This window comes from Boleophthalmus pectinirostris, unplaced genomic scaffold (genome assembly GCF_026225935.1).
Source record: "Boleophthalmus pectinirostris isolate CB_2022bp ecotype Guang Dong unplaced genomic scaffold, ASM2622593v1 HiC_scaffold_4, whole genome shotgun sequence".
Lineage (NCBI taxonomy): Eukaryota > Metazoa > Chordata > Actinopteri > Gobiiformes > Gobiidae > Boleophthalmus > Boleophthalmus pectinirostris.
In genome coordinates, this window is record NW_026571353.1 from 22,976,699 (window position 1) to 23,000,610 (window position 23,912).

Below are 23,912 nucleotides of genomic sequence, written 5' to 3' on the forward strand. Positions count from 1 at the left end.
CTTTTGGAGAAGTCGACACACACACACACACGTCTTTACCATTGGTCTTTACTCACGCACACACGCAGCGTCGCTCCTCGTGTGCTGTCCTGTTGAAAATTTCCCGGGAAGCAGCAGTCGACTCGACTTGGCATTATTTGTTGCAGCTCTTTTCACGAGAAGGATATCTTACCACGTGCGGAGTATTTTCGTTTCTTATTAATTTCGTATGAAAAGTGGCGAAGAGGGAAAGACGTGGAAAGTTTTTTTTTGTTTTTTTGTTTTCTCTCGGGTACGCGCACAGCGATTACTAAACACATGAGCGTCTCTCGTGGTACACCTGGGACGGGGTGAAGTTTTCGTAAAAATGTCGCAGAAACTTTCCAAAAGAAGGAAGTAAACGCTATGGAGCTGGACAATGCCGTATACTCCACAAAGAAATACATTGGAGTTTGGGGGTAAGTTTATAATCTACATAAATATAACATTTACCCAACTTTTGAGTAACTTTTTACACGTTTTCATGCGCTCGGATGGATGAAAGCTGTACTAATTAAAATAGAAAACAATAAGAAAAGATTAAATGAAATAGTTTTACTGTTAATAGGTCGAGTGTCATGAAAACATAGCCTGTAAGTCTAGTGCGATAGACATAGGCTGTAGGAAACGCGTGTCCTGGTCTCTGCTGTCCTATATCCTGTATTCTGTCCCCTACATGGGACTCTCTGAACTGAAGTGGGGACATACATCACTGGTGCTCTCTTGCTCCCTCTTACGACGTTTCTGCCTCATAGTGTCAGCTGTTTGGCTAAAGGTCCCATTGGGAGGTAATAAATCTTGCATCATGTTGAAAAGTTTGTATTTGGAAAACCAGACAAGACTCTATAGGAGACACGTGTTATGTAAGAGCTGTGAATCGAGCATGAAGAAACTTTGAACTGGTGAATGTGTCAGCAGTTGGCAAGTACTGAAGGGAAATCTACATGTCTCACAGTTAGCCTGCAGATTTCATTCATGTTTTCCCAATAAATTGATAAAGCCACAACAACTAATACTGGTTTAGCAAATGCGTTAGGCTTATGAATTTATTCATTTTAGACAGTGATTTAAAAACGTCATTCACGTCAGGTAGACACTTGGCCCGCTGTGTGATACTGCTAATTTTACCCGCAGTCCTGTTGAAAACAACTATTCTTTTGGAATTATGTATTAATTGACCAATCTGCCAAAGTCCAACTACCATGATTTAACCACTTTACAACTGGACATTGAATAAGTTCACACCTGCCACATAATTTTTTTTTTTTTTTTTTTTTTTGCTTTGTTGCTATAGTTTCTATGATCAGAATCAGATTTTGTAAATTCTGGTGATGTTATCAGTTCATTCACACTGAACACATTTTCTGACTGTTTAAACATTCATCCGACTGAATAATGGTATTGTCCAGCATTTGTAATAGTCAAATTACAACTATTGTGAAAATTTAACCAGAGCCCTGGACACCAGACAACAGTCATGGAATCAGTTCTAACAATGTCACTTCTGCTTTTAGAGGTTCTTTCATGAGCAAAAAATCATGAATATGAATTAGAAATGTTAGTGTAAGTAATCGTAATTGTATGCATGAATTGGGTTTATTACCCCTGTTACATTTTATTGACCAGCATATCATGTTTTACATACTTGTAATATTTCTTTTCTTGTTTTGATATAGGAAAATCCACATTTGTCTGGCTATACTTTGTTATGGCTGCATCCCAAGACTAACCGAAGCACAAGGTGGGTAATGTAGATTTTTTATATGGTTAGTGGATTACATGATATTTGTTTTATTTAAAAAATAAAGAAATCTCTTATTCAAAGTTGTGTTTCTCACCCTCTGTTTTCTCAAAAGGCTTAGATGTCCTAAAGCAACTTGGGCTTTGTGGGAGCCTTGCAGGGCTGGCATCTTCAGGCAGCAGGCTCAATGGAGTCGCCCCCTGTAGGTCTGGAGTTCTCCTCACGGCACAGACGCAGGTCCAGGCTCCTGTGAACACTGTTTTCCCCGCGCCTTTCAATCTCAGCAATCTCTCACTGGTCTTCACACTCTCGGTTCATCGCATCAACAGCGCATTTATTTTCTCTATTTTGTCTAAGGAAAGGAAAATGCAACTTGGAGTTCATCTTAATCCTGGAGGGCTTTCTGTCCATGTGGGGCAAAGAAGTTTGGTTAGTTTTGACTATGATGTTTATGATGGCCAGTGGCATAATATAGCTGTGAATATTGAAGGCCAGTTGGTGTCTTTGCTCACATTTTGTGGAAAGAAAAACATGTTTTTGAAACTTGATTCTAAAATAGTGGAGGCCATGGATCCAGAAGGTTTATTTTTTTTGGGAGATAATAAGAATGGTGCATCACCATTTGAGGGAGCTATCTGTCAGTTTGACATCTATCCCTTTGCGAAGGCAGCACAAAACTATTGTGATCATTTAAATGAACAATGTCAACAAACTGATGCATTTCAGCCTTTGTTTTCACCCCTACTCCCTGTTGATACAAAAAGAACTAAGATTTTAGCTGAGCCTTGCAGAGATTATACTTTTCGTAGATACGCAAGGACTACAGTGGTTTCAACTGACTACCCTAAAATGTTGAACACAACATTTACACATCAGGATATAAATACTCCTACATCAAGTTCTGTAACTGTTTTGTCTCCAGATCATCATGGATCAGACATGTCTCTTAAATATCATATACCTCAAACACTGAATGATAACCCTGGAAACAGCTTCAAGGAGGGACAACAAGACCTGTCTTTACAATCAGCTTTTTTTGCATCACCAAAGGAAACGCATTTATTTGAAACCACTACAACATCTTCACCCGTATTTGTCACAGATAAACCCCAGCCTCAGACTACAACATCGTTAAACAGTGCCAGCGGGCAGGAAGCCAAAGCCACGCCCCCTTGGCTCAACTCACCACCGGCTGCAGATGACTCTCAAACACTTGATGTGGAACCCACTCAAGTTTCTCTGTTAGTGGGACCACCAGGGCTGCGGGGAGATCCTGGATCCCCAGTGAGTGTCTATCACATGCTGTATTTTTCAGTGTTAGAATGATCTAAATATACAATCTATGGCATTGTATATTTATATTCTTGGCAGTTATGTAAATGTATTATAGCTGATATTTTATCTCACTGCTAACAGTTTATGTGCTCAAAAAAATTACCTTTTGCATTTGGATTTATTCTAGCAAATATAAGTAGTACACTGTAAACTTATAGTAATCTAGTATTGATCTCCCATAAATGATTCAGGACCATGGACAGTGCATAGTTGAAGAGAGCCAGAAACAATAAAGTGTAGTGTATTGAACCGACCCAAATCTGACCTGTGATATAGGGGCTAACTATACATGATCTGGCTTCACTATTAAGAATTATTAAGACACTATTATGATTCAATAATTATTCATGATTATTGCCATCTTAAGTATACTTTTGATAAGATGTGATAAAGATGGCAAGCGCACCAGGCTGACAACCATTCACACTGGTTACAGCCTGAGTCAGGAAAAAATTACATTTTGAGGATTTTTAGCAAAGTCAGACATCTCAGATCGACCTTCTCATTAGATGTGACCTTTCAGAGCTGTGTTAATCCATGTATGAAATGACTTGAAAGTTAGCTGATGCCCATAATGAACACACTCAGACCTCCCTGCCAGTGAGTCAGACTTACAAAGCTCTAGTGGTTGAGGATGAAACAAAAAACACTGTTCAGAGGGACAGCTGCAGAATCCTCTAACAAGAAACTGTCATGTCTGCCAGCATTTCAACTCATAGGCCTTTGTCTGAGAATTTACTGGAGGATTAGAATATTGTGGTGTATGATCTTTAGTTTTGTATAACATTTTTAATATGACATTTTTATTATAGGGTCTTCAAGGGTTTCCAGGGTTACCAGGAAAGCCAGGGAAAAGAGGAGCAGTTGTAAGTGGTCTCTCAGAACCTTTCACGAAAATTATGATTTATATCATAAATATAATTGTATTAAATCAGTTTGGTAGATTGATTATGATGATGATGATAATCAGTCTGAGGCTCATTTGTAAAACTGAGAACAACATTAAGCCCCAAATTTGTTATCTGTAAAAAAAAAAATTCAATGTAGACAAGTCTGTGTCTCCAGTGATTTTGATGGATTGCTGTGGTGCTGTCTTTCATTTTCATTTTCACTGTCAGTGTGCGACTGGGAGGTCCCAGTGGACAAAAACAGATGTCCAGATGTTTGGAAACACTATAATCTTTAATATAAGATCATTTTAAAATATCTTTACCAACTTCTCTATTTACATTTTAGCACTGATTTAGCACTGATTATGTCTATTTAAACCTGGAAATCTCACAGTCACCACCAGTCATAATCTATCTGACTATGAGTCTTTACACTGTGGTATTGAACGAAAGTTCATTAAAGCCATTTTAGATTATATCTGTAAACTGACTAGACTTGATCCAGTGGTACACCGACCTGTGCAGTTAATTCCTTATGCAGCTCCTGTTGTGGTGTTTTAATTTAACAAACTCCCAAAGATTTATGGAACCTTTGTTTGAGATTTCTTCAGCTGAACACCGTAGAACAGTTTTATTACAAAATGTGCCAGCCTTACCACTAGGCAGAAAAGCAAAAGTAGCATTCCAACTGATTAAAATGGATAAAATTGGACCTTGTAAAAAAAATAAAATAAAAAGTTAGGAATATACCAAAATCTTTGTTGAGGTAACTTTTAATGTTCATTACTTTTTGTGGAAACCACAACATAGACATTTTAAGACATGTTTTAGTGCATTTTTGATGAATTGCAAACATTAATACTGTCACAAAGAACAGGTCTGATTAGATATTTTAACTTCTTGGTTTTATATATATATATATATATATATATATATATATATATATATATATATATATATATATATATATATATATATATATATATATATGTATATATATATATATATTTTTTTTTTAAACTTCTTTAACTCTATAGGACTGGTTAGACCTATAGAGGGCACTAAAATGGGTTCTAATTATTAATCCAGTTCTACAGTGTATAATTTTGTTTGTATTGAAACCTAAGTATTGGCAGTAGAATTTTAATCCTTCCATTTCCATATGCTGGGAATCTGATTCTGATTCGGGTTTGGATAGGGATTGTGTATATATGCAAATGTGGTTCCAATATGGATTACCTAGTTAGTTTACAATTGCTGGTTGATTTTGGTAAAAGATTTATTGTTTGGCTTTCAGAATATCTCATCTAACTACATCATAAATCAGTGTGTGTGTGCAAAGTCACTCTGAATTATGGTATGACATATGAGTGGCCTTCACTTTGTGGCACTCATGAAACCAGTGGAAAGTGAAGAGGAAAATCAGAATCATAAGTCATAACACAGAAAGACAGGTGGATGATGGAGGCAGGGCTTGTGCTCTGTAGACTATTACAGACAACCTACAACCTATGACATTACAGCCCCAGTGCAAGGAATGCCTGTGAGAATATCTGTCAATCTTACTCACATTGTTTTACAGGGTCCCTATGGTCCACATGGAAGACCTGGCCCCACTGGCTGTCCTGGACTAAAGGTAATAATAATATTGATACACCAGATAAACATTTTTAAACATTAAACAAGGCCCTACAAGCATGCCGTGAGTAAAGCAGGTGTGTCAGCTCTCTGAGAACTTTACACAACCTTGGCCAGGAAGAGTTTGACACAGAAACCTCTAACAGACTGTTCTGACATAGAAAATTCACATGAAAACGTTCTAGTATCCAACATATTCTCTTTCATGTAACAGTCCATTTGTGATGTGTCAAATTTACTGCTTGCCTAGAGTTCATATGTTACACATGATTAATTACTGTGATGTTCCCTTCTCATGTATGAACAGAGACTGATCAACGATCTGATGTATTTTTTGGCCAGACTTAATTTGAAAGTCTGTGATTTCTTGACTGCGCTCTCTCTCACACTGCGTAGTTAAAAGTTAAATACACAAGTCCCAGAGCCTGAAAAGGCAAAAGAATGTACAGAGTCGGTCCCCCATCTCTCCTCTCTAGGCCGGTGTAAACTAAAGCACCAAAGGGCATAAAAGGATTGGTTTGTGTAAATACTTTGTCTCATGGCCAATAGAGGGCGAGCTGCTCACTGTGAGCTTTTGTGGGGATGTCACTGATGTCATCATGTGCTCTTTTATCTTACAGGGAGAGAAGGGAGACCCTGGACTGTCCCCCGGTCAGGCCTCCAAAGGACAAAAAGTATGTGTTCATTCATCAATATGTGATGTACTCTATATTAGAGGTTTTATGAAAATTTCTGTTAGACAGTGGTTTTAATGCCAGATATTAATGTAAACCCTCTAGGGAGAGCCTGGTATTATGCCCATCCATGGAATACCTGGCACTGCTGGAAGAAAGGTAGGTTCTGTGAGAACCCTAAACACGCTATACGACACTTCTGATTTTAATGAGTTACAGCTTTACATTCAATACAAATTAAATCAAATGTTTTTTATATCAGGGGCAGAAAGGTTACTCTGGCTCACCTGGGCTTCCTGGTGAACCTGTAAGTATTTTATCCAGGTCAGTTATATTGTCTACAGTAATGCACATTAAATATACTCAAGATTTTGTTGTATAGTAACTAACCAGAATGTGTTTTTCTCAAGTTTACCCTTTGTTTGTATGCACAGGGTGAACGAGGAGAAGAAGGAAGTGATGGCGCCAAAGGCTATCCTGGAAGGCAGGTGCAGTAAATCTAGTACTAAGATGCTTGTTATGGACCACACACATTCTGTTACAAACATTAAGACACACACACATAAACTATCAGACTTTATTGGTAATTTAAACATTTCATCTTGCATTGACAATGCAAGTATTAATGTTTATTAAGATCACCATTAGCTTCTGCTCTTCCAAACATCTTTGTGAGATTGACCCTCAGATGAAATGTTTCTCCAGAGGATTTAAGTAGCCCACCTCTGTGTTAGAATGAAAAGAAACACATCATGAAGCAACATTAATTAAAATAACTCAAAGATGCAGAATAAATTACTTTACTTTGTTAAGAAAATGAAAGGCATTGTATGTGTGTGAAGTGAGTGTCTTTGAAAACTATATGAAAATCAGTCTATTAATTGACTAAAACAAAGTTGCTGAGTATTTCTAAAGAATTTCATATAAGTTCCTATATATGCAATATTCAGCTCCCACTACCTTTTGCTGAAGGCATAGTAGTACCATTGAGTCAAAAGAAATTATGTTATTGCTTTGTTCTGCTGCATTTAGGGTTTACCTGGGCCTTTGGGGAAAACTGGACCAAAAGGAGTCCAAGTAAGTCTATTCAACAAAATTTTGTATATATTGCATTCTGTGAATAACCATTGTTTTTAGGGGTGGGTGAAATGCCGATACACATATTTTATTTTTATTTTTATCACAGTTCATATAATAAGTATCTTTTCATCTGCCATTAAGGGGTAAATAAAGCTATCAACTTCTTCTGGGAGTTCACATTTCACTGTGATTGGTTAAATCCACCTGTCACTGTCCACCTGTCTGAGTAGTGTATGATGGAAGCTGACAAATAGGAAGAGAGGATGGGGATAAGTGAGAGCTGCATTAAACAGAGAGGCACTAAATTGTCACAGAATCAGATCACAATTTTAGATTTTTTAATTGCCATCTTGCTCACCCCTTTCTTCTCACATTTAGGTCAATTTCCTTCATGGCCGGTCCATCGGAGATCCCTGATGTGAGGGTATGTGCCCTTGGACTACATCGTGGAAGCCAGCACCATGCAGTCCATGGGCATATACACTTTCCTCAAGGCCTTCCTCTTCAACACGCATGTTCAGCAATGACAGTATGTTAGCCAAGATGTTATACTTTACTAAGGGTAGGTCTGTCCCGATAACAAATTTTGAAGTTTAACATATTGACAAAAACCTAAGAGCAGATTTAAACTACAAATTCTAAATTTTAAATGTATAATATTGTAAAAAAATGCTAAGTCGATATGGTAATTATCGTGACAGGCCTAACTAAGGGTGCGTTCATACACATTCACCACATCAAAATGGAGTTAATATGATTAGATTCAGGACCTGGACCACGCCTCAGCCTCCTCTCCAGATAACCACAGCTAATCTCCAATCCATTTTGGATTGGAGATTATACCCCCACAGAGACATCACATCTATCTGCCCTGAATAAACATCTTTATCATATTCCATTGTTGTGGAGTGGTCCTTGCTAGTGAAACTAGGACTTAACTGTGATTTAACTCAGAATGACATCTGGACTAGATCAGGACTAAACCAGGAGTTGAACGGGACCAAACCAAGTCTACATTAGGACTCAAACTGGGCCCAGACCAGCACCAGAGACTGATATGAATGCACCTTAAAGAAAATTATTGGGACTAGTAGCATTTCATTATTGTCACTCAAACACATGTTCTTAGAACTGATCTATGAAACTCTCAGTTATGTATGTTTTTATTCATCCTTTTAGGGCCACATTGGTATTCCTGGTCATTTTGGCTTTCCTGGTGATGAAGGTGACAGAGTATGTATTATTCAGTAGGGAGGAGAGAGGTGATTGAATATTGAGTAGTTTAGAATAATTAAAGTGTAGTTTTTAAGAGTATTCAAATAGCAGTGCCTGGTAATAACTGCAGTTATTATGTATTACAATGTCCTCTTTTTGTGTTTTAGGGAATTCCAGGAGTTCGTGGGCAGAAAGGGAACACGGGTCGGCCGGTAAAGACATCATACACCATTACTGGCTTTGCACATAAAAGCATGTCACAAAAGTCAAGTGCAAAATATGTCAATAACATTATCAAATAAGATTGCATTTTGTCAGTGTCTTTTTTGAAGCTAAGCTTCTAGTATTTAGCTAGTACCATATTAAATTATGCATAACTTAGTGGTATCCACTGATGCTGGGGATGGATTGTTTGTCCATTATACCATAAGTAGAACATTAGTAGCAGATTACTTCACGATGACACTCTTCTTAGTGCACACAAAGCATGTATCAGCTCTGTTCTGTTCTGTGTCCTGTGTGCTCTTTGTGGATGAGTGCTGAGCTGATGTGGTTCACTCTGTTGACCTTGGCTCTGTTACAAACTCATGTTCAGTGTGTGGCCTCTTGTTCTGCCTTTCACAGAAGAATTAAGAGCAGCTGTCAATGGAAGCACTGCATCAGCATTTCCTAGCGCGTTATACTGCGAGTGTTTAGGCAAATGCAGGTGACTGGTTTGTGAGGGGCTGTTCAATGACTCCACTACAGTGTGTATCAACATAAATGCTGGGAATGCATGCTTCAGAACAAAGAACCCTACCGCTTCCATCAGTTTTATATTGCACACTATATACACTATATATTTTCATAATTAACGTTTTTTTATGCCTAGGGGTTTCCTGGTGACATTGGGATAAGGGGACCTCCAGGCCCCGATGGAAATCCAGTGAGTCAATGACGCAATTTCATTTCAAATATAAATCAAATAGATTTTGATGTTTGATATAAACACATATAGGCTGGAATCAATGGCACAATATAGATTTCAGTAATAAGTAATTAGTATTGAATAAGCAGATTCCTTTTTATGTTAGACCATCTATGTATCTATTTTTAGACCAATAAAAAAATAATCAGCAGACACATTTCTGTCATTTTAAATTTTAGGGTGAAATGGGAGCTGATGGTCCTCCTGGGATCCCTGGTGTTATTGTAAGTACTTTTCACTCTAAAATATATTTCAAATCAAAAAACATACAGTACAATACGAAAACACCACAACACAGCAATAATATATTATGCCTGTTGGCAGGGAGACCTTGGTTCTGTTGGCACGATGGGACCACCAGGACAAGTGGGACTCAAGGTTTTTCATGTGTGCAGCTATACAGATTTTAATGCAGTCTGATTCATAGTAGTTCACGGAAGAAGATAAATGCATTGCTATTGTATTTTTTATTTTTGGAAATAGTAAACTTATGCAAACAAATAATAATGTTTTCCTCTTAGGGTGTACCAGGAAACCCAGGAGAGACAGGAATGAAAGGTGATAAGGTGATCTTCTTAATGGTGTTTGGCAGTGTGTTCAGAATTTGATTTATGGGAGTAAAATCACACAGACCTTGTAAGGTAACAGAGATTTTCTTTTTTCAGGGGGATCTTGGCTTACCTGGAGAACCTGGAAAAATTGGGTTTCAAGGTGATAAGGTATTTTATCTTTGTCATGTAAAATCATGTCACATATTTCATAGTTAATATCATACTTTGTGGTTTTGTGTTAGATTAAACCGTATTATGTACTTCTACAGGGTGTTCTAGGCTCTCTGGGGCCAAAAGGTGAACCTGGAAAACCTGGACCACAGGTACCATGTTTTAAAATATATAAATGATACAATTTGTGAAGTTAGGGAAGACTGTAAAAAGTGGAACTGACTGAACTGTGTTTTTCAAAGTTTTGTGTAAATGAATAAATTATATTATTCATACTCTGTGTCATTTTATTAGGGCATACCTGGTGACAAAGGCCCTCCTGGTTTTCCTGGTGCGTCTGGACAAGAGGTAGGTTCAATGTTAATTCATATTTGCGTTAAACAGTGTTTACTGTATATCATAATACCAATAAGCATGATGAATAGTTATAATAATAATTATTATATTCTTATCAAAGGGATTTCCTGGAGATATTGGGCCCTCAGGTCAAAATGGTCCACAGGGACTCAAGGTTGGTACTTGAAAAGTTAAGGGTGAGCATGTTGTGCTTTTTGCGAGAAAAAAACATGTTACACATGTTAATATGTTATTCTTGTGAATTTTGCCATATTATAAATGTAGATAATAACACAAACTGCCTAAAACTGTGTTTCACAGGGCATTAAAGGAACCAGAGGTTTACCAGGTCCAAAAGCAGTGCCTGGATTTCAGGTTGGACAAATTACTAAAAATGACAAAAATACTACTTCCATTTTAACCGTTTCTTCTTTCTGCTCCAGGGTGATGATGGACCTGTTGGCCCTGTTGGACTTCCTGGACAGATAGTAAGTGATAGTCCAGTCCATGGGTCATTTGACTGGCATAGTGACCTAAGTCACATAGCCATTTTTCTCATAAGGTTTTAGAGTTTTTAATTAACCATTCTGAAGATCTTTTCATCAGTAATTTCTGTTTAGGGCCGACCTGGAAGACAGGGATTCGCTGGACTGACAGGACCAGATGGACTCAAGGTCAGCTGTTGGAGATGTACTTTTGGATCATATTCATCTTAAATTTTCCCTCTCCTGGGTACCAAAAGGGCTTTACATTAAGGAACCACCATTAAGGAACCACCCACCCTTTCAAACACACACACATACACACACATTATGCCCAGGTGAGAGCTTGTTAACACTCTACCATTGAGTTTCAGTTTAAAGTTTTTTTTTTCCAGTAAACCAAACCAAAAATAATCTTCATGTCATGATACTAATCTCAGCTGCCTTGCTGTAGGGTGACTGTGGCAGAACTGGTGAACCTGGACAACTTGGCGAAAGGGTAAAAATATTTTCTTTTTTACAACACAAGACCCTTTAAGAACAAATACACATGTTTTTATTCCTTATACCACAGGGACCGGTAGGTCTTACTGGGCCTCAAGGGCTGACAGGTCTTTTGGGGGAAAAGGTAAAATTATGATTATCTTTTGCTTGTACACAAATGTTTGTGTAATATAAGCTGACAAACCCTGATTTTACCTGATTGTAACAATGAAGTATAGAGAATCCTTTTGGTATGGCTCATTCACATTATGTCCTCTCAGGGTGATCGGGGAGAAGTTGGTGCCTCAGGGCCACCAGGAGAACAGGGGTCAATGGTAGGGAGTTTGTAGCCAGTTTGTAGTTTTTTTCTTAAATGCAACGTCTTGATGACCAGTGTTAATCATATCTTCCACAGGGTCATGTGGGGCGTCTGGGGAACATTGGTGAGCCTGGCCTGCAAGGAAACCCTGTAAGTGACTAATGATCTATAACATGTAAAAAAGTGTCACATTTAATTGGGGGGAATGGTCAAGTATGCTGAGTAAATCTTAAAAATTCATTTAAAGCAGTTTTTTGACATAGTTATGATTATATGAAAACAGGGGCCTCCTGGTTCTCGAGGATGGAGAGGCATCAAAGGACTCAAAGGTATAATGGTAAGAAGTTGTCTTCTGTCGTTCGCATATGTGCTTTTAATATAAATGAAAATTTTACTTTCACATATCAATAAAAGAAATCTCATGCTTTGTAGGGTCCAATGGGACCTGATGGACAAGTGGGAATAAAAGGATTTATGGGTGAAAAGGTATGCACATAATAAAATATAGTAATTATTATATTAATATTTTTTCCACTTTCTTATTAAGTACAACTGAAATGAGAATGATTTGTTAATGAGCCAATGCAATGTGGGCTTTAAAGGTCCTGTATTACGCACAATTGACTCTGGTGAGCTTTAAGCCATTTTATAATGTTGTTACCTCAAAAATATATCTTCAGTTGTGTTTTGTTTCATTCACATTTGTTTGAGTAATCCTGCATTATTAGTCTGTCTACATCTCGAAAGCTCAAAATGCTCCGTTCCACTTTGTGATGTCAGGAAGCAGTAGTTTTCAAGTTAACTCTACTTTTACCTTTTCTTCAGTAATTCCATGGCTGTAATTATCAAAAGGATTCTAGGGCTGTACGGAGTTTAAAAACACAGTGGAGAACTTTCTGTATTGACGCATGACATCACAAGGTGGAACAGAGTGTTTTCTGTTTGAAAAAAGAACTAACCTAACCGAAACTAAATATGCTGGATTTGTGTGTTAAACGTGTGAATGAAACAAAATAAAACTCCAGGTATGTTTGCCTTGAGGAAAAAAGATACATCAGAAAATAGCATAATATGGACCCTTTAATTATTTGAAATACTGTCCTATGTCATGTTAACAATTAAACAGTGCACTAATTCAACTACATTTTCAGGGCTTTAGTGGTCCACCAGGAAAATGTGGCCTCCCTGGGGAAATGGTAAGATAAATTGATTAATTTTTAACTAGTGCTGGTATTTTTGTATTAACTCATATCTGAAACAGAGTCACATGTTTATTTATGTTGCATTTGGCAGGGCAAGCTTGGAGAGCCTGGTGAAAGTGGACCTAAGGGATATCCTGTAAGTAACTGAGACAAATATTTTTTTCCTTGTATCATTATTATTTTAAATATTCAAATTATAGGGCATTCCTGGACCTTCTGGATCAGTGGGAGAAAGAGGAATAACAGGAAACACAGTGAGTTTGTTGACCTGCTTGGATTGTGAGAAGGAATTTCATTAGATGCATTCCCTTGTAATATAATTATTAGCATGATTGATTTTTACACACTGAAGGACATGGCTGTGGATAACACATTACATTTCTTCTAACCTTGTAATGATATTCCTGCCTAATCCCTGTAGGGGGCAGTAGGACCACCAGGAACAGTGGGGCCTCTGGGGGAGATGGGGCCGAGGGTGAGTTTGATCACACTGTGAGTTCCCTCTGGATCGTACATTATCTCTGAAAACTGATGATGTTCTGTGTTTCAAACAGGGGCAGCCAGGGAAGGTGGGAGAGAGAGGGAGATCAGGGGAGCCTGGGGAAAAGGTAGAGATTTAAGTATTATTACTAAGAAAAAGAGGAAATAATTTTCTTCCCACAGTTGTAGTTTAATACATAATGTTTTGTGCTCTACAAGGGTGACATTGGTTCAGCGGGATATACAGGAGCTCAGGGTATGACTGGTCACAGAGTGAGTGGACCTTGTGAAAGTGATGATAAATAATTGTACTTGAAAAAGTTTTACAGTTTTGTCAATTAAATCTCTGTCATGATACACACTTTTTAATTTGGACAGGGTGAGCAGGGCCTTGATGGAGAGAGTGGATCAAAAGGACCAGATGGCTTAAAAGTAGGTACAGTTAGTTTATAGTGGTTGTTCTACTAGCCCTTTTTGTTTGCATAAAACATATACTAGTATGTAAGCAAAGGCTTTATTATTACACTGCATAGATATTATTGTGTGGAAGCAGCTAACTATTCGTGACTTAACTCAGATAAATATGGGTTTGAATTAAAACTTTTATATGATGGTTATTTCTTCTCCTTTGCCCAGGGTGAAAAGGGCCATTCTGGATCAGAGGGTGTAAAAGGAGAGCGAGGTGAGACTGGACTCAAAGGGAAAGAGGGAAGCCCAGGGCCTCTGGGATTGGTCGGTGTGAGGGTGAGTTTAAGCTGCCAACCTCAAAAAGATTTCTAAACCCAATTAAAGAAAGTTATTTTTCTTTTCAGGGTCAGGAGGGGAAACCTGGCACAATTGGAGAGAGGGGAAAAACAGGAGTGAAGGTTTGTAGCCCTATTACTCGTGACTCAACACTTTTAAAAGACCAACATTTTGCATGTTATTTATAATGCCCCTTGAGTGGTATTTTGTTTCATTTACATACATTGAAATCAAGCATGTTCACTCTCCAACATGACCATAAGCATATATATTTTCCCCATACTCATTCTGGTGGTTTTAGTGTTCAAATTGACTTATATATTATACTGACTTTTTTTTCTTATATAAAATATACTTATTAAATTGAAACATAAACACTATGGTATCACAGAATGTTTTAACAAGCTTGAATAAAGCATAACACTTATTTAGTAATTTTGCATGTTTAATGTTCCACTTAACATCTAAAGGGATGCCAAGGTTACCAAGGTCAACTGGGTGAGACTGGACAGTCTGGGGAGAAGGGGCAAAGGGGGATTCTTGGACAGAAGGGGAGCAGAGGAACCACAGGGCCAATGGTAATATTATAAAACTTCATTCACAATAAAGTAATTGATTGTTAGCAATTATAGACCTTGTTCTTCATATACAGGGTCCAGTAGGGTTGAGTGGAAAAGTAGGCGATATGGGCATACAAGGATTGGGAGTAAGTAAATTACAGTACAGCATGTTTTGGTTATTAAATTAAACCATGCCACTGTGATTATTTTCCTTTAATTATAAACCAAGCCAATCTAGGGTGCCTGTTTAAACTCTAATGATGAGTTCAGACTGTGGCAACACCTCTAATTGGATATATTTGTATTTGAGGGCAGGCGCTTGAAGCTTGTTGACGCACATAGAATTTCACCAAAAGTAATTTTTTTTTCAAGATGTGCCACATGAGCGTGTGATATGCACTGCAGAAATGTTGAACTAGACATGCATCTCCCATCTCTTTTGCATGTAAACCCATTGCCCCTGTTGCTGTGGTCTGAATGCAGCATGAATCTTGTCAATGTAATTTCTTGCACAGGGTCGTATGGGACCAGAGGGCCCAATGGGACCTCGTGGGCCAAAAGGTGAAAAGGTAGAGTATTTTATTTGTCAAAATTGAAATGAAATGGATTTGATTGGACAACATAAAAGTTTTTGTTGCTCTCACATTATTTTCATAATCTCTAATTAGGGTGAACAAGGAGAGGACTGTACAGTTGAAGGCCCGGCTGGTACTCCGGGTGTCAGAGTGAGTGTTTTACTTGGGTTTATGGTTTGTTTTGGTTACTGTATGTGATTTTTATTTTTTTTTTACCATTCAGGGCTCTGTTGGAGACAGGGGAGAACGAGGGGCATCTGGTGATAATGGATATGCTGTGAGTACAATTTAAATAACTTAAAGAAGTTTGGTATAAAATAATTTTTGTTTTACAATGTAGGGCCAAATAGGTGTAGAGGGAGAAAAAGGAGTCATTGGACCTCCAGGGAATCCTGTAAGAAACTATTTTAATGTTGTACTTTATCTCTAAAAAACTGAAATAAATGCACTGTTTATGTTCTGTTTATTCCTTAGGGCAACCCAGGGCCAAAAGGACAACAAGGAATAAAAGGACAAAAAGGTGATCAAGTAAGGACACATCTAAAATATCATTCAATTTTATTTTAGGGTTCGGGGCTTATTATGGAGTACACATTAATAAAAAAACAACAACAACAACATCTATTTCTGCAAAAGGGTCAGAAACGAAACAATGGAATGAGAGGAGCACCTGGACTCAAAGGTCAACAAGTATGTTCATTTTAAATTATTTATGAGTTAAGTGTGAAATCAATTTTATTGATGAAATGCCTGTTGCCCAGGGTCCAGGTGGGCTGCCTGGTCCACTGGGTGTTGTGGGCAGTGAAGGACCTGAAGGTTCACCAGGAGAAGAAGGACTTCCAGGAAAAAGTGGAGGAAGAGGTATAAAGGTGATGTAGACTTCAGCCCATGGACATATTGCCTGGGCTCTTAAATTATTTTAATGAATAAAATATGAATTACTGAAGATGTTGTTCAGATGTTATGTTAAAAAGAATTACACAAAAACGTTACTGTCTTAAATACTTGTTTAGGGGGAGCCAGGAGATGATGGGGAGGTGGGATTGCCAGGTCACCCTGGAAACCAAGGTAAAGATGGTTCAATAGGACCTTCTGGAATACAAGGCTCCACTGGACCAAAGGTGAGATGTAAGACCTATAATAGAGCTTAAAAGTTAACCACGGATGTGCTTTATTCAGGGAGAAAGAGGTCTCCGTGGCCAATTTGGGGGCATAGGAAAGAGAGGTTCTGTTGGAGGAGTGGGATCACCTGGAAAACAAGGTGCAAAAGGAGCAAATGGACAACCTGTTAGTAACATACTTGTCTTTACACATATTTGTTTGATACATGTATGTTTATAGTCTTTTTTGCATTAGGGGGATATCGGGGAGCAAGGGTATCCGGGTATCCTTGGTTTCTTTGGACCAAAGGTGGGCATACTTTTTTGACTCTCGATTAGACATCAATACAAAAATCAACTCTTGAACTTACTTTAGGGACCCCAAGGAGACATCGGTCCAAAAGGTATACACGGACCAAAGGGACCCAGTGGGCTGAGGGTAAGCTGAACACCCGTCAATCACAAATGCTCAATCACTTTTTTTTTTTACTTATGGAGAATAACATGTCCCACTGCGTTGAAGGGTATGGTTGGAGCTGTTGGCCCTGTTGGCATGACTGGCCTCAGCGGTCAGCCTGTAAGTACCTTCTAATCTAACCAATTTCATCCATTTCCTGTTCTTCGATTTTACTTTGATAGAGTGAACCTCTGTTTCGATTCCTCATCCCCAGGGACATCAGGGCGACAAAGGAAGTCAAGGAGACATGGTGCGTGGCAATGGTTTGATGAATCCTTAAAAGTGCACTAACTTTCTTTGTGGGGGTCTCCATAAATATGTTACTGCTTTACCTGGGATATCTGTCAGGCATTTAGTCAATTTTCTTACAAAACATATTCTTACTGTAAGTGCGGTTGCCTCTCAGATCTGTAATTGTGTAAATATTATGTTGTTTCCTCATCACAAACATACCAAGAGTTGTTTTTTGTTTAATTCATACATGTTTAACACACAAACCCTGCATAGGCTGAATTCTTCTCTCAGACAGAAAACACTGTTCCACCTTGTGATGTCATGTGGTAATACAGGAAGTGCTACACTGTGGTTTTTAACTCTATACCCCTTCACTAGAATCATTTGGATAATTTCAGCCCTGAAATTGTCAATCTCTACTGAACAAAAGTAAAAGGTAGCTCTTAACTTGAAAACTGACATCACAAGGTGGAACAGAGAATTTTAAGATTTGGAAATGTCAGCAAACTAATAATAAAGTGTTTGTCTGGTATGTTTTTGATGATGAAACAGCATTCACAAAAGTACCTTAGCATAATGTAGAACCTTTAAAAACATATTGTGAAACATTCTAGGCAAACCAGTAACAAGCAGGTTGAGTACGCTCCTTCAGAAAAGTTACATAGTGCAACTTTAAATGTGAGCACAGGGTAGACATTTACTATGGAGACAGCCCAGTCGATCTCCAACCTATGTTTGCCTTCAGTGTTTTCGTTTCCTATTGTGCCTGTCTGTTTGTTACTCTCACAATGACACTTAACAGCTGTGGAATTCCTGTCAGGGTGATGAATGTTGGCTGCATACTAAAGCTTTTAAGAGTTTTGTTTATTATTATATTTAGTTATAATTCAGGGGCTTACTCCTAAAATGCCAACAATCATGTAAGAGCATGCTGTGTTAAAATCGGATTTACTGTGGAAGAATAAGATATGGGAGGATTTTTTATTTCTTTTAAAGCCTTCAGCATTTTGAGAATACAGTATTATTTGGTGAAGGGGCCATACAGTCCTACCTGCTGTGCTATACTAGAGATGGAGGATGTGTGAATAGAAATGAATTGCTGTCTAATCCCTGATGATATGCTAGTTTGGTCATTTGGTCATATTGTAGTGCCTTTGTTAAATGCTAGTTTCCTTTTTCCACACCCTTATCTAACAGATCAGTTTAAAATTACCTGCAAAGAAAGCTCTAGTTCATTCTGAAAAACAATGCAAATATACTTAGTGTGCATGAATTCGTAAAACATTCATAATCCAGGCTCAGAGAAAATCCTGATGTGATTTTCTGGCATACCCCAGCCCTGACTGCACTGATACAATCTGTGCATATTATAACATTTCTACTGATTGAATTTAATTAAATACCCTTTGCCCTCTTTCCAGGGATTACAAGGCCAAGTGGTAAGTATTAAATGATATTAAGTGAAGGACACATGCTTTCTTCACTTTACATGCCATACTTTTAGGGATCACCTGGACCTCAAGGACCTCCAGGACCACCGGTATGTGCTTCTAATATGCGCTTCTGTTATTAAAAGTGCTTTATGTTTATAAGTTTACTGCCATAGAGTGGTTCATTCCATGTAAAGCATTAGCATCTCTATGGAAACAAGATGATGGAAAAATGTTACATGCAACTTTAATGTCACTGACTGAGACTTTTGAGTCATAAAATACTGTTTAAAAATATGAAGGAAAACACACCAGATTTCAAAATAGATTCTGTTCATGTATAATCTAGTCTATATTGATAGAGTGTTTATGCTACTGACAAAGTTGTTTATCCATGAATTCTATAGAATACCTAAAATGACCAGGCAAAGGTTGAAATGCAGCAATATTTTCTGTACTTTGCCTAAATGTTTTAAACATTCTATACAATGTCTAGGCAAAGTAGAGAATAATGCTTCATTTTCCAGTTTGCCTGGTGATCTGGTTGCCTGATTATTGCCTGGTTGCCTGAAACATATATTGTATAATGTATTTATGAACTTTCTCTTTGTCTTTTAGGGTCTGCCCAGTTCTGTCCTGTCATTGGTGAGTTACTTACTGCTAAATATTTGTGTAAAAAAATTGCCACATTCATTACTTTCTTTTATAGAAAAACGAGGCTCTTGGTATCACTTTAGAGATGATCATGGACTCATATGCATTTCTGAAATATGAGGTGTAATTTCTTTTATAAATATGTTAAAACATTAATACAAAGGGACAGTGACTAATAGTGACTTGCCCTGTCAGAACTATCATGGCAAGGAACGACCAGTGTTGGACCAGAGTACAGAGATCCTCCAGACTCTGCAGCATCTTAGCACTTTGATTCAGAGTCTAAAGCAGCCAGTGGGAAACTATGCCAACCCTGTAAGAATATGCAAAGACCTTTACAACTGTGAGCAAAAAATGAAAGATGGTAAGGGGAATGTGTGAATATATGCAAGTATTAATTTAGGAAGGTAAAATAACAATTATAACCCTTTAGGACGTTATTGGATTGACCCAAACCTTGGCTGTAACGCTGATGCCATTGAAGTTACGTGCAACTTTACTGCTGGAGGACAGACTTGTCTAAACCCCATCACAAGGTCCAAGGTCAGAATTATCATGATTTGATTATTTATTTATTTTTTGTATTTTCTTATAATTTGTCTGTTTTGCTTTGACAGTTAGAGATGAATGTAGGTCATATCCAGATGAATTTTATCCACCTCCTAAGTGCTGAGGCTGTGCAACACATTATCATTCACTGCCTCAATATCTCTGTGTGGGGCACTGGACCCTCTCTGCAGCCTTCAAACCACTCTGTCATTTTCACAACTTGGAATGGACAAAGAATTCAAGCTGGAGATCATCTGGAGCCTCTTGTACCCAGGGATGACTGTGGGGTAAGTAATAATAATCCAAGACTATTAATTTCAATTCCTTATTTTCATGCATACATACATAGAACATCTGTAAATTCAATATCATGTGATTCTAAAAGTACTATTAAAATTACAGATCAAGGATGGCCTCTGGCACCAGACACACTTCATTTTCAAAATGGATCCCAACTTGCTTCCAATTGTTCATGTGTTCAGTGCTGAAATAGCAGAAGCCAGTGCTCTCTTTCACCTGGAGGTTGGGCCAGTGTGCTTTCTATAGTGTGGAAAGTCACAGTGGAAGATCACAATGGGAAAATCCTTTTAAATTTACCTTGGACAAAATATGCTTGGACTGCTGAAAAAAACATTCAGAGATGGAGACTGGAACTGATTAATGGACAGTGTTTTGAAGACTGAAGCTCAAAAACAAAGCCATACATTTCTCCTTCAGAGCGAGGTTTCATGTTTTCTGTTCCACTTTCCAGCACTGTTTTGTTTGTGCAAAGGCTATACAATGTTATATAGCTTTTTAGTGGACACCTGTTCAGTTGTAAGCATTAAGACTGTAAAATAGAAGAATTTATAGATACACAATCTGTGGTTGTAAGGCCATATGAAGTCTGTATGGCCTCCTTATTTCTTTTCTAATACTTGAATGAAGTTGTTGGTGCTGAGACACTTATTCCATTACAATGGGATTAACAATGGGAAGCACCATTACAATGGGAATAGTAGATCTTGTACTAGAAATACTGATATAAACATTTTAGAGTATACTATTTATTTAAAGCTCCCCCCCGTCATCTGCCCCAACTCTGATTGTCTAGGGATTACACACTAGGTTTGGTGAATAGATACATTTGAAATGTTAACCTGACATAATATGAAGGATACCTGCTCACTTCCTTTTCATTTTAAAGTCTAACGCTGTGCAGTTGTAAATTTGAGATATACCAATATAAGAAACAAACAGGTTGTTTTAAATAGTGTATTAGTTAATGATTTCAGAACACATTATCTAGGACACATGGCATGACGGCCTCCATCTATCGGAAGATTCACACCAGTGATAAAACTCGCTGCATCTGATGCCAAGAAAGCAATGGTTTGGGCCACTTCATCCACCTCCCCGTGACGACCAAGAGCATGAGTTTGCTTAGCCTTGGCTAAAAACTGGTAAAAAACAAACAAAATAATAATAATAATAATTTTAAAAATAGACAAAAGAGAAACATCCTAAATAATCATTGCTTAGAAGTAATACTTGGAATTTGTTGATAATGAGATAACTAAAAAAATATACAGTAGATTAGGTTAAGTGAGGTGTTACCTGTGCATATTGTTCCTCGTCCAGTCCTGCCCTTTTATGAACCTCAGTAACTATTACACCAGGGCTGATAAGAGAAAAACAGAGGATTTCCATTAGAGCCTAATATATATTAAAAACATTTTATTATAATACTACACCTACCAAACTGAATTCACCCTCACTTGCTTTGGTGCTAGTTCTAAAAAGAACACAAACATGATGCAAGATGCATAGATGCAGTTCGTGGGTTAAACAAAAAATAATCAATCACATAGTTAATCATGATAACTTTATAGCATATTATTTATATATATATATACACACACACACACACACACGTATATATATATATGCTAATGAAGGTTGCAACTTGCATGGGGATAACACAATGGAAAATACAGTGTTGAAAATAATAAGAAAAGCCTGAACTCACCCAATGCTATGCAACGAGTAAATTGGTCAATAGCAGATTTGGATACACAGTAGGCCAATACACCTGGAAACTATCATAAACATGGACAGTTGGTTATATACTTCAATATTCATGTAGCCTAAGTATATATATAAAAAAAACAGCACTTACTGATCTTTGGCCATTGACACTCGATACATTGACAATACATCCTTTGGTCTTGATGAGATGAGGCACACACAGCTGAGTAAGGTGGTAAACAGACCTGGGAAGATGTTTTAAACATTTTGAGATATTTCCTTTACATTTTGACCCAAATGTCAAGGCAGAGACTTATCTGCAGTATTAGGGAAGTTACTTTGAAAAAATAAATTACTCATTACTAATTATTTGTTAAAAATGCAGTGCATTACACTATTTAGTTACTGCCTTAAGTAACTTAGTTGCATCATTTTGTTTTATTAAATTACATTTAAAAACAGATAAACAATAAATGAGTTGTTTAACCTGGCCTGAACCTGCTACAAGAGGCTTATCTTTGCTTATCTGTCAGCAGAAGTCATTTCTAGGGGTAACTATGGATTTTGTTAATAACTGTAAATTAATTTACATATTTTCATAGATTGTAGATTGCACTACAAAGTTACTTAAAAATGTAATTTAATGGGCCAACACTGCTTACCTCACGTTGATGTTCATGACCTTGTCATATTGAGCTAGGTCAGTGGTCTCGATAGTGCCCATGGCAAGAATACCAGCACTGTTCACCAGGACATCCAACCGGCCAAAGTGAGCAATAGTGTTCTCCACAGTCTTCTTAACTGTGTCCTCATCAGTCAGGTCTCCTGGCACAAGCAAAGGCTGCCACCAAAACAAGAATAAAACAAGTGGTTGCTAAAAGTACAAGGAAGAGGGTTGTGGTTATAACTCTGCATCAGAATATTTAAAGACTTAAACAGCAACGTTTGCAAAATTGCAAACTGCAATTTCTGCAGATGTTGTTTACAAAATATACCTGATTACAGTGGGGAGATTACAGTGGTATAATTATCTTTAACCTAATATTACTGATATTCAACCAAAACGAGAAAGCCAGTTAGTCACATATTTCAAATGCCATTCATACTGTACCTCTGCAGCTCCACAATCTTTACATTGTTGGGCGACTTTGGTTAAATTTTCCAAATCACGGCCATTAAGAGCCAGCAAAGCTCCAAGTTTTGCGAATAAAATGCCTGTACCAGCGCCAATACCCGAACTGGCACCTGTTATTAAAGCCACCTTTCCTTTCAGAGAATACACCTAATGGAGATAAACAAATAAAGGCTATTTGGATCGGAGTAATCTTCAAAACAAACACAAACATTGATAATTCACGTTTTCCCAAAACAAATAATACACCAACACTTACCTTACATGCCTCTTCTGTAGCCATGTTGAATGCGTTTGTAATGTATTTCACACTCCACAATAGTTTAGCAAAACCAGGATCAATCTAGGGCAAAACCAAAGAGCGAAGAGGCAAATCCAGTTTAAGGTCTCGCGTAATGTAAACTTTGTAAAGGCATGATTTGTCCACTACTGATGACGTGTACACACCAATGGCCAAAACTACTTTGAAAATGTATTTAATTAAAGAACATGAAATACCTACATTAAAATTTATTTTGTAACATATTCTATTATATGGGCCAAACAGGGTACTGTATTCTGAATACTGTTTAAGTTTTTAGTTTGTTATGCATTTCCTATCACAAATTAGAAGGAAAAACCACACCGTAAGAGTAATGTGTTATTCTGTTGAACCCAAAATTGTATGATCAAGTACCACAATATATCCCTTAGATTTAAGAAAAGAAACTGTACTCTGGATTCCACCATATAAAAGAGGACACAAAACGGGTATTTTGAATACGTATTAACGGTAAACGCATTTACACACGTGCACTTCAACCCATTATAAAAAAAAAATATATAATAATAGTAATGTTAACACCTATTTTAAAATTTAACACTGTAAGAAACATATTTTTCACCCAC

The 23,912-nt window shown here is 37.5% G+C and overlaps 2 protein-coding genes across 2 annotated transcripts; one reads left to right on the forward strand and one right to left on the reverse strand.

Moving 5' to 3' along the window:
• Window positions 1-397: 397 nt before the first annotated feature.
• Window positions 398-20,639, forward strand: LOC110155018 (collagen alpha-1(XXVII) chain B-like). The gene is made up of 59 exons (XM_055161943.1): window positions 398-437; window positions 1,875-2,564; window positions 2,862-3,043; window positions 3,907-3,960; window positions 6,243-6,296; window positions 6,402-6,455; window positions 6,731-6,784; window positions 7,329-7,373; window positions 8,556-8,609; window positions 8,759-8,803; window positions 9,463-9,516; window positions 9,738-9,782; window positions 9,883-9,936; window positions 10,080-10,124; window positions 10,224-10,277; window positions 10,352-10,432; window positions 10,575-10,628; window positions 10,738-10,791; window positions 10,938-10,991; window positions 11,060-11,104; window positions 11,237-11,290; window positions 11,553-11,597; window positions 11,673-11,726; window positions 11,863-11,916; window positions 11,997-12,050; window positions 12,184-12,237; window positions 12,333-12,386; window positions 13,052-13,096; window positions 13,194-13,238; window positions 13,303-13,356; window positions 13,524-13,577; window positions 13,657-13,710; window positions 13,802-13,855; window positions 13,961-14,014; window positions 14,219-14,326; window positions 14,395-14,448; window positions 14,797-14,904; window positions 14,979-15,032; window positions 15,402-15,455; window positions 15,555-15,611; window positions 15,685-15,738; window positions 15,802-15,855; window positions 15,936-15,989; window positions 16,098-16,151; window positions 16,223-16,330; window positions 16,475-16,582; window positions 16,641-16,748; window positions 16,818-16,871; window positions 16,938-17,000; window positions 17,085-17,138; window positions 17,233-17,268; window positions 18,674-18,691; window positions 18,757-18,792; window positions 19,301-19,327; window positions 19,392-19,457; window positions 19,532-19,700; window positions 19,770-19,879; window positions 19,954-20,172; window positions 20,288-20,639. The coding sequence occupies exons 1-59, from the start codon at window positions 398-400 to the stop codon at window positions 20,429-20,431; spliced, it is 4,512 nt and encodes a 1,503-aa protein (XP_055017918.1). The 3' UTR covers window positions 20,432-20,639.
• Window positions 20,640-21,125: 486 nt separating this feature from the next.
• On the reverse strand, window positions 21,126-23,458 carry zgc:101858 (uncharacterized protein LOC449555 homolog). The gene is made up of 8 exons (XM_020919101.2): window positions 23,284-23,458; window positions 23,004-23,174; window positions 22,555-22,733; window positions 22,044-22,137; window positions 21,894-21,963; window positions 21,623-21,659; window positions 21,482-21,545; window positions 21,126-21,324 (listed from the first exon to the last, which is right to left on the reverse strand). The coding sequence occupies exons 1-8, from the start codon at window positions 23,305-23,307 to the stop codon at window positions 21,166-21,168; spliced, it is 798 nt and encodes a 265-aa protein (XP_020774760.1). The 5' UTR covers window positions 23,308-23,458; the 3' UTR covers window positions 21,126-21,165.
• Between the last annotated feature and the right edge of the window lie 454 nt (window positions 23,459-23,912).

Coding starts and splice junctions, on each gene's coding strand:
- zgc:101858 (XM_020919101.2), bottom strand. CDS start 23,307: ATGGCTACAGAAGAGGCATGTAAG. Junction 22,734..23,003: donor AAGATTGTGGAGCTGCAGAG/GTACAGTATGAA, acceptor TTTTGGTGGCAG/CCTTTGCTTGTGCCAGGAGA. Junction 21,325..21,481: donor ACGAGGAACAATATGCACAG/GTAACACCTCAC, acceptor GTTTTTTACCAG/TTTTTAGCCAAGGCTAAGCA.
- LOC110155018 (XM_055161943.1), top strand. CDS start 398: ATGCCGTATACTCCACAAAGAAATACATTGGAGTTTGGGG. Junction 11,598..11,672: donor CTGGACAACTTGGCGAAAGG/GTAAAAATATTT, acceptor CTTATACCACAG/GGACCGGTAGGTCTTACTGG. Junction 19,328..19,391: donor CCAGTTCTGTCCTGTCATTG/GTGAGTTACTTA, acceptor TTTCTTTTATAG/AAAAACGAGGCTCTTGGTAT.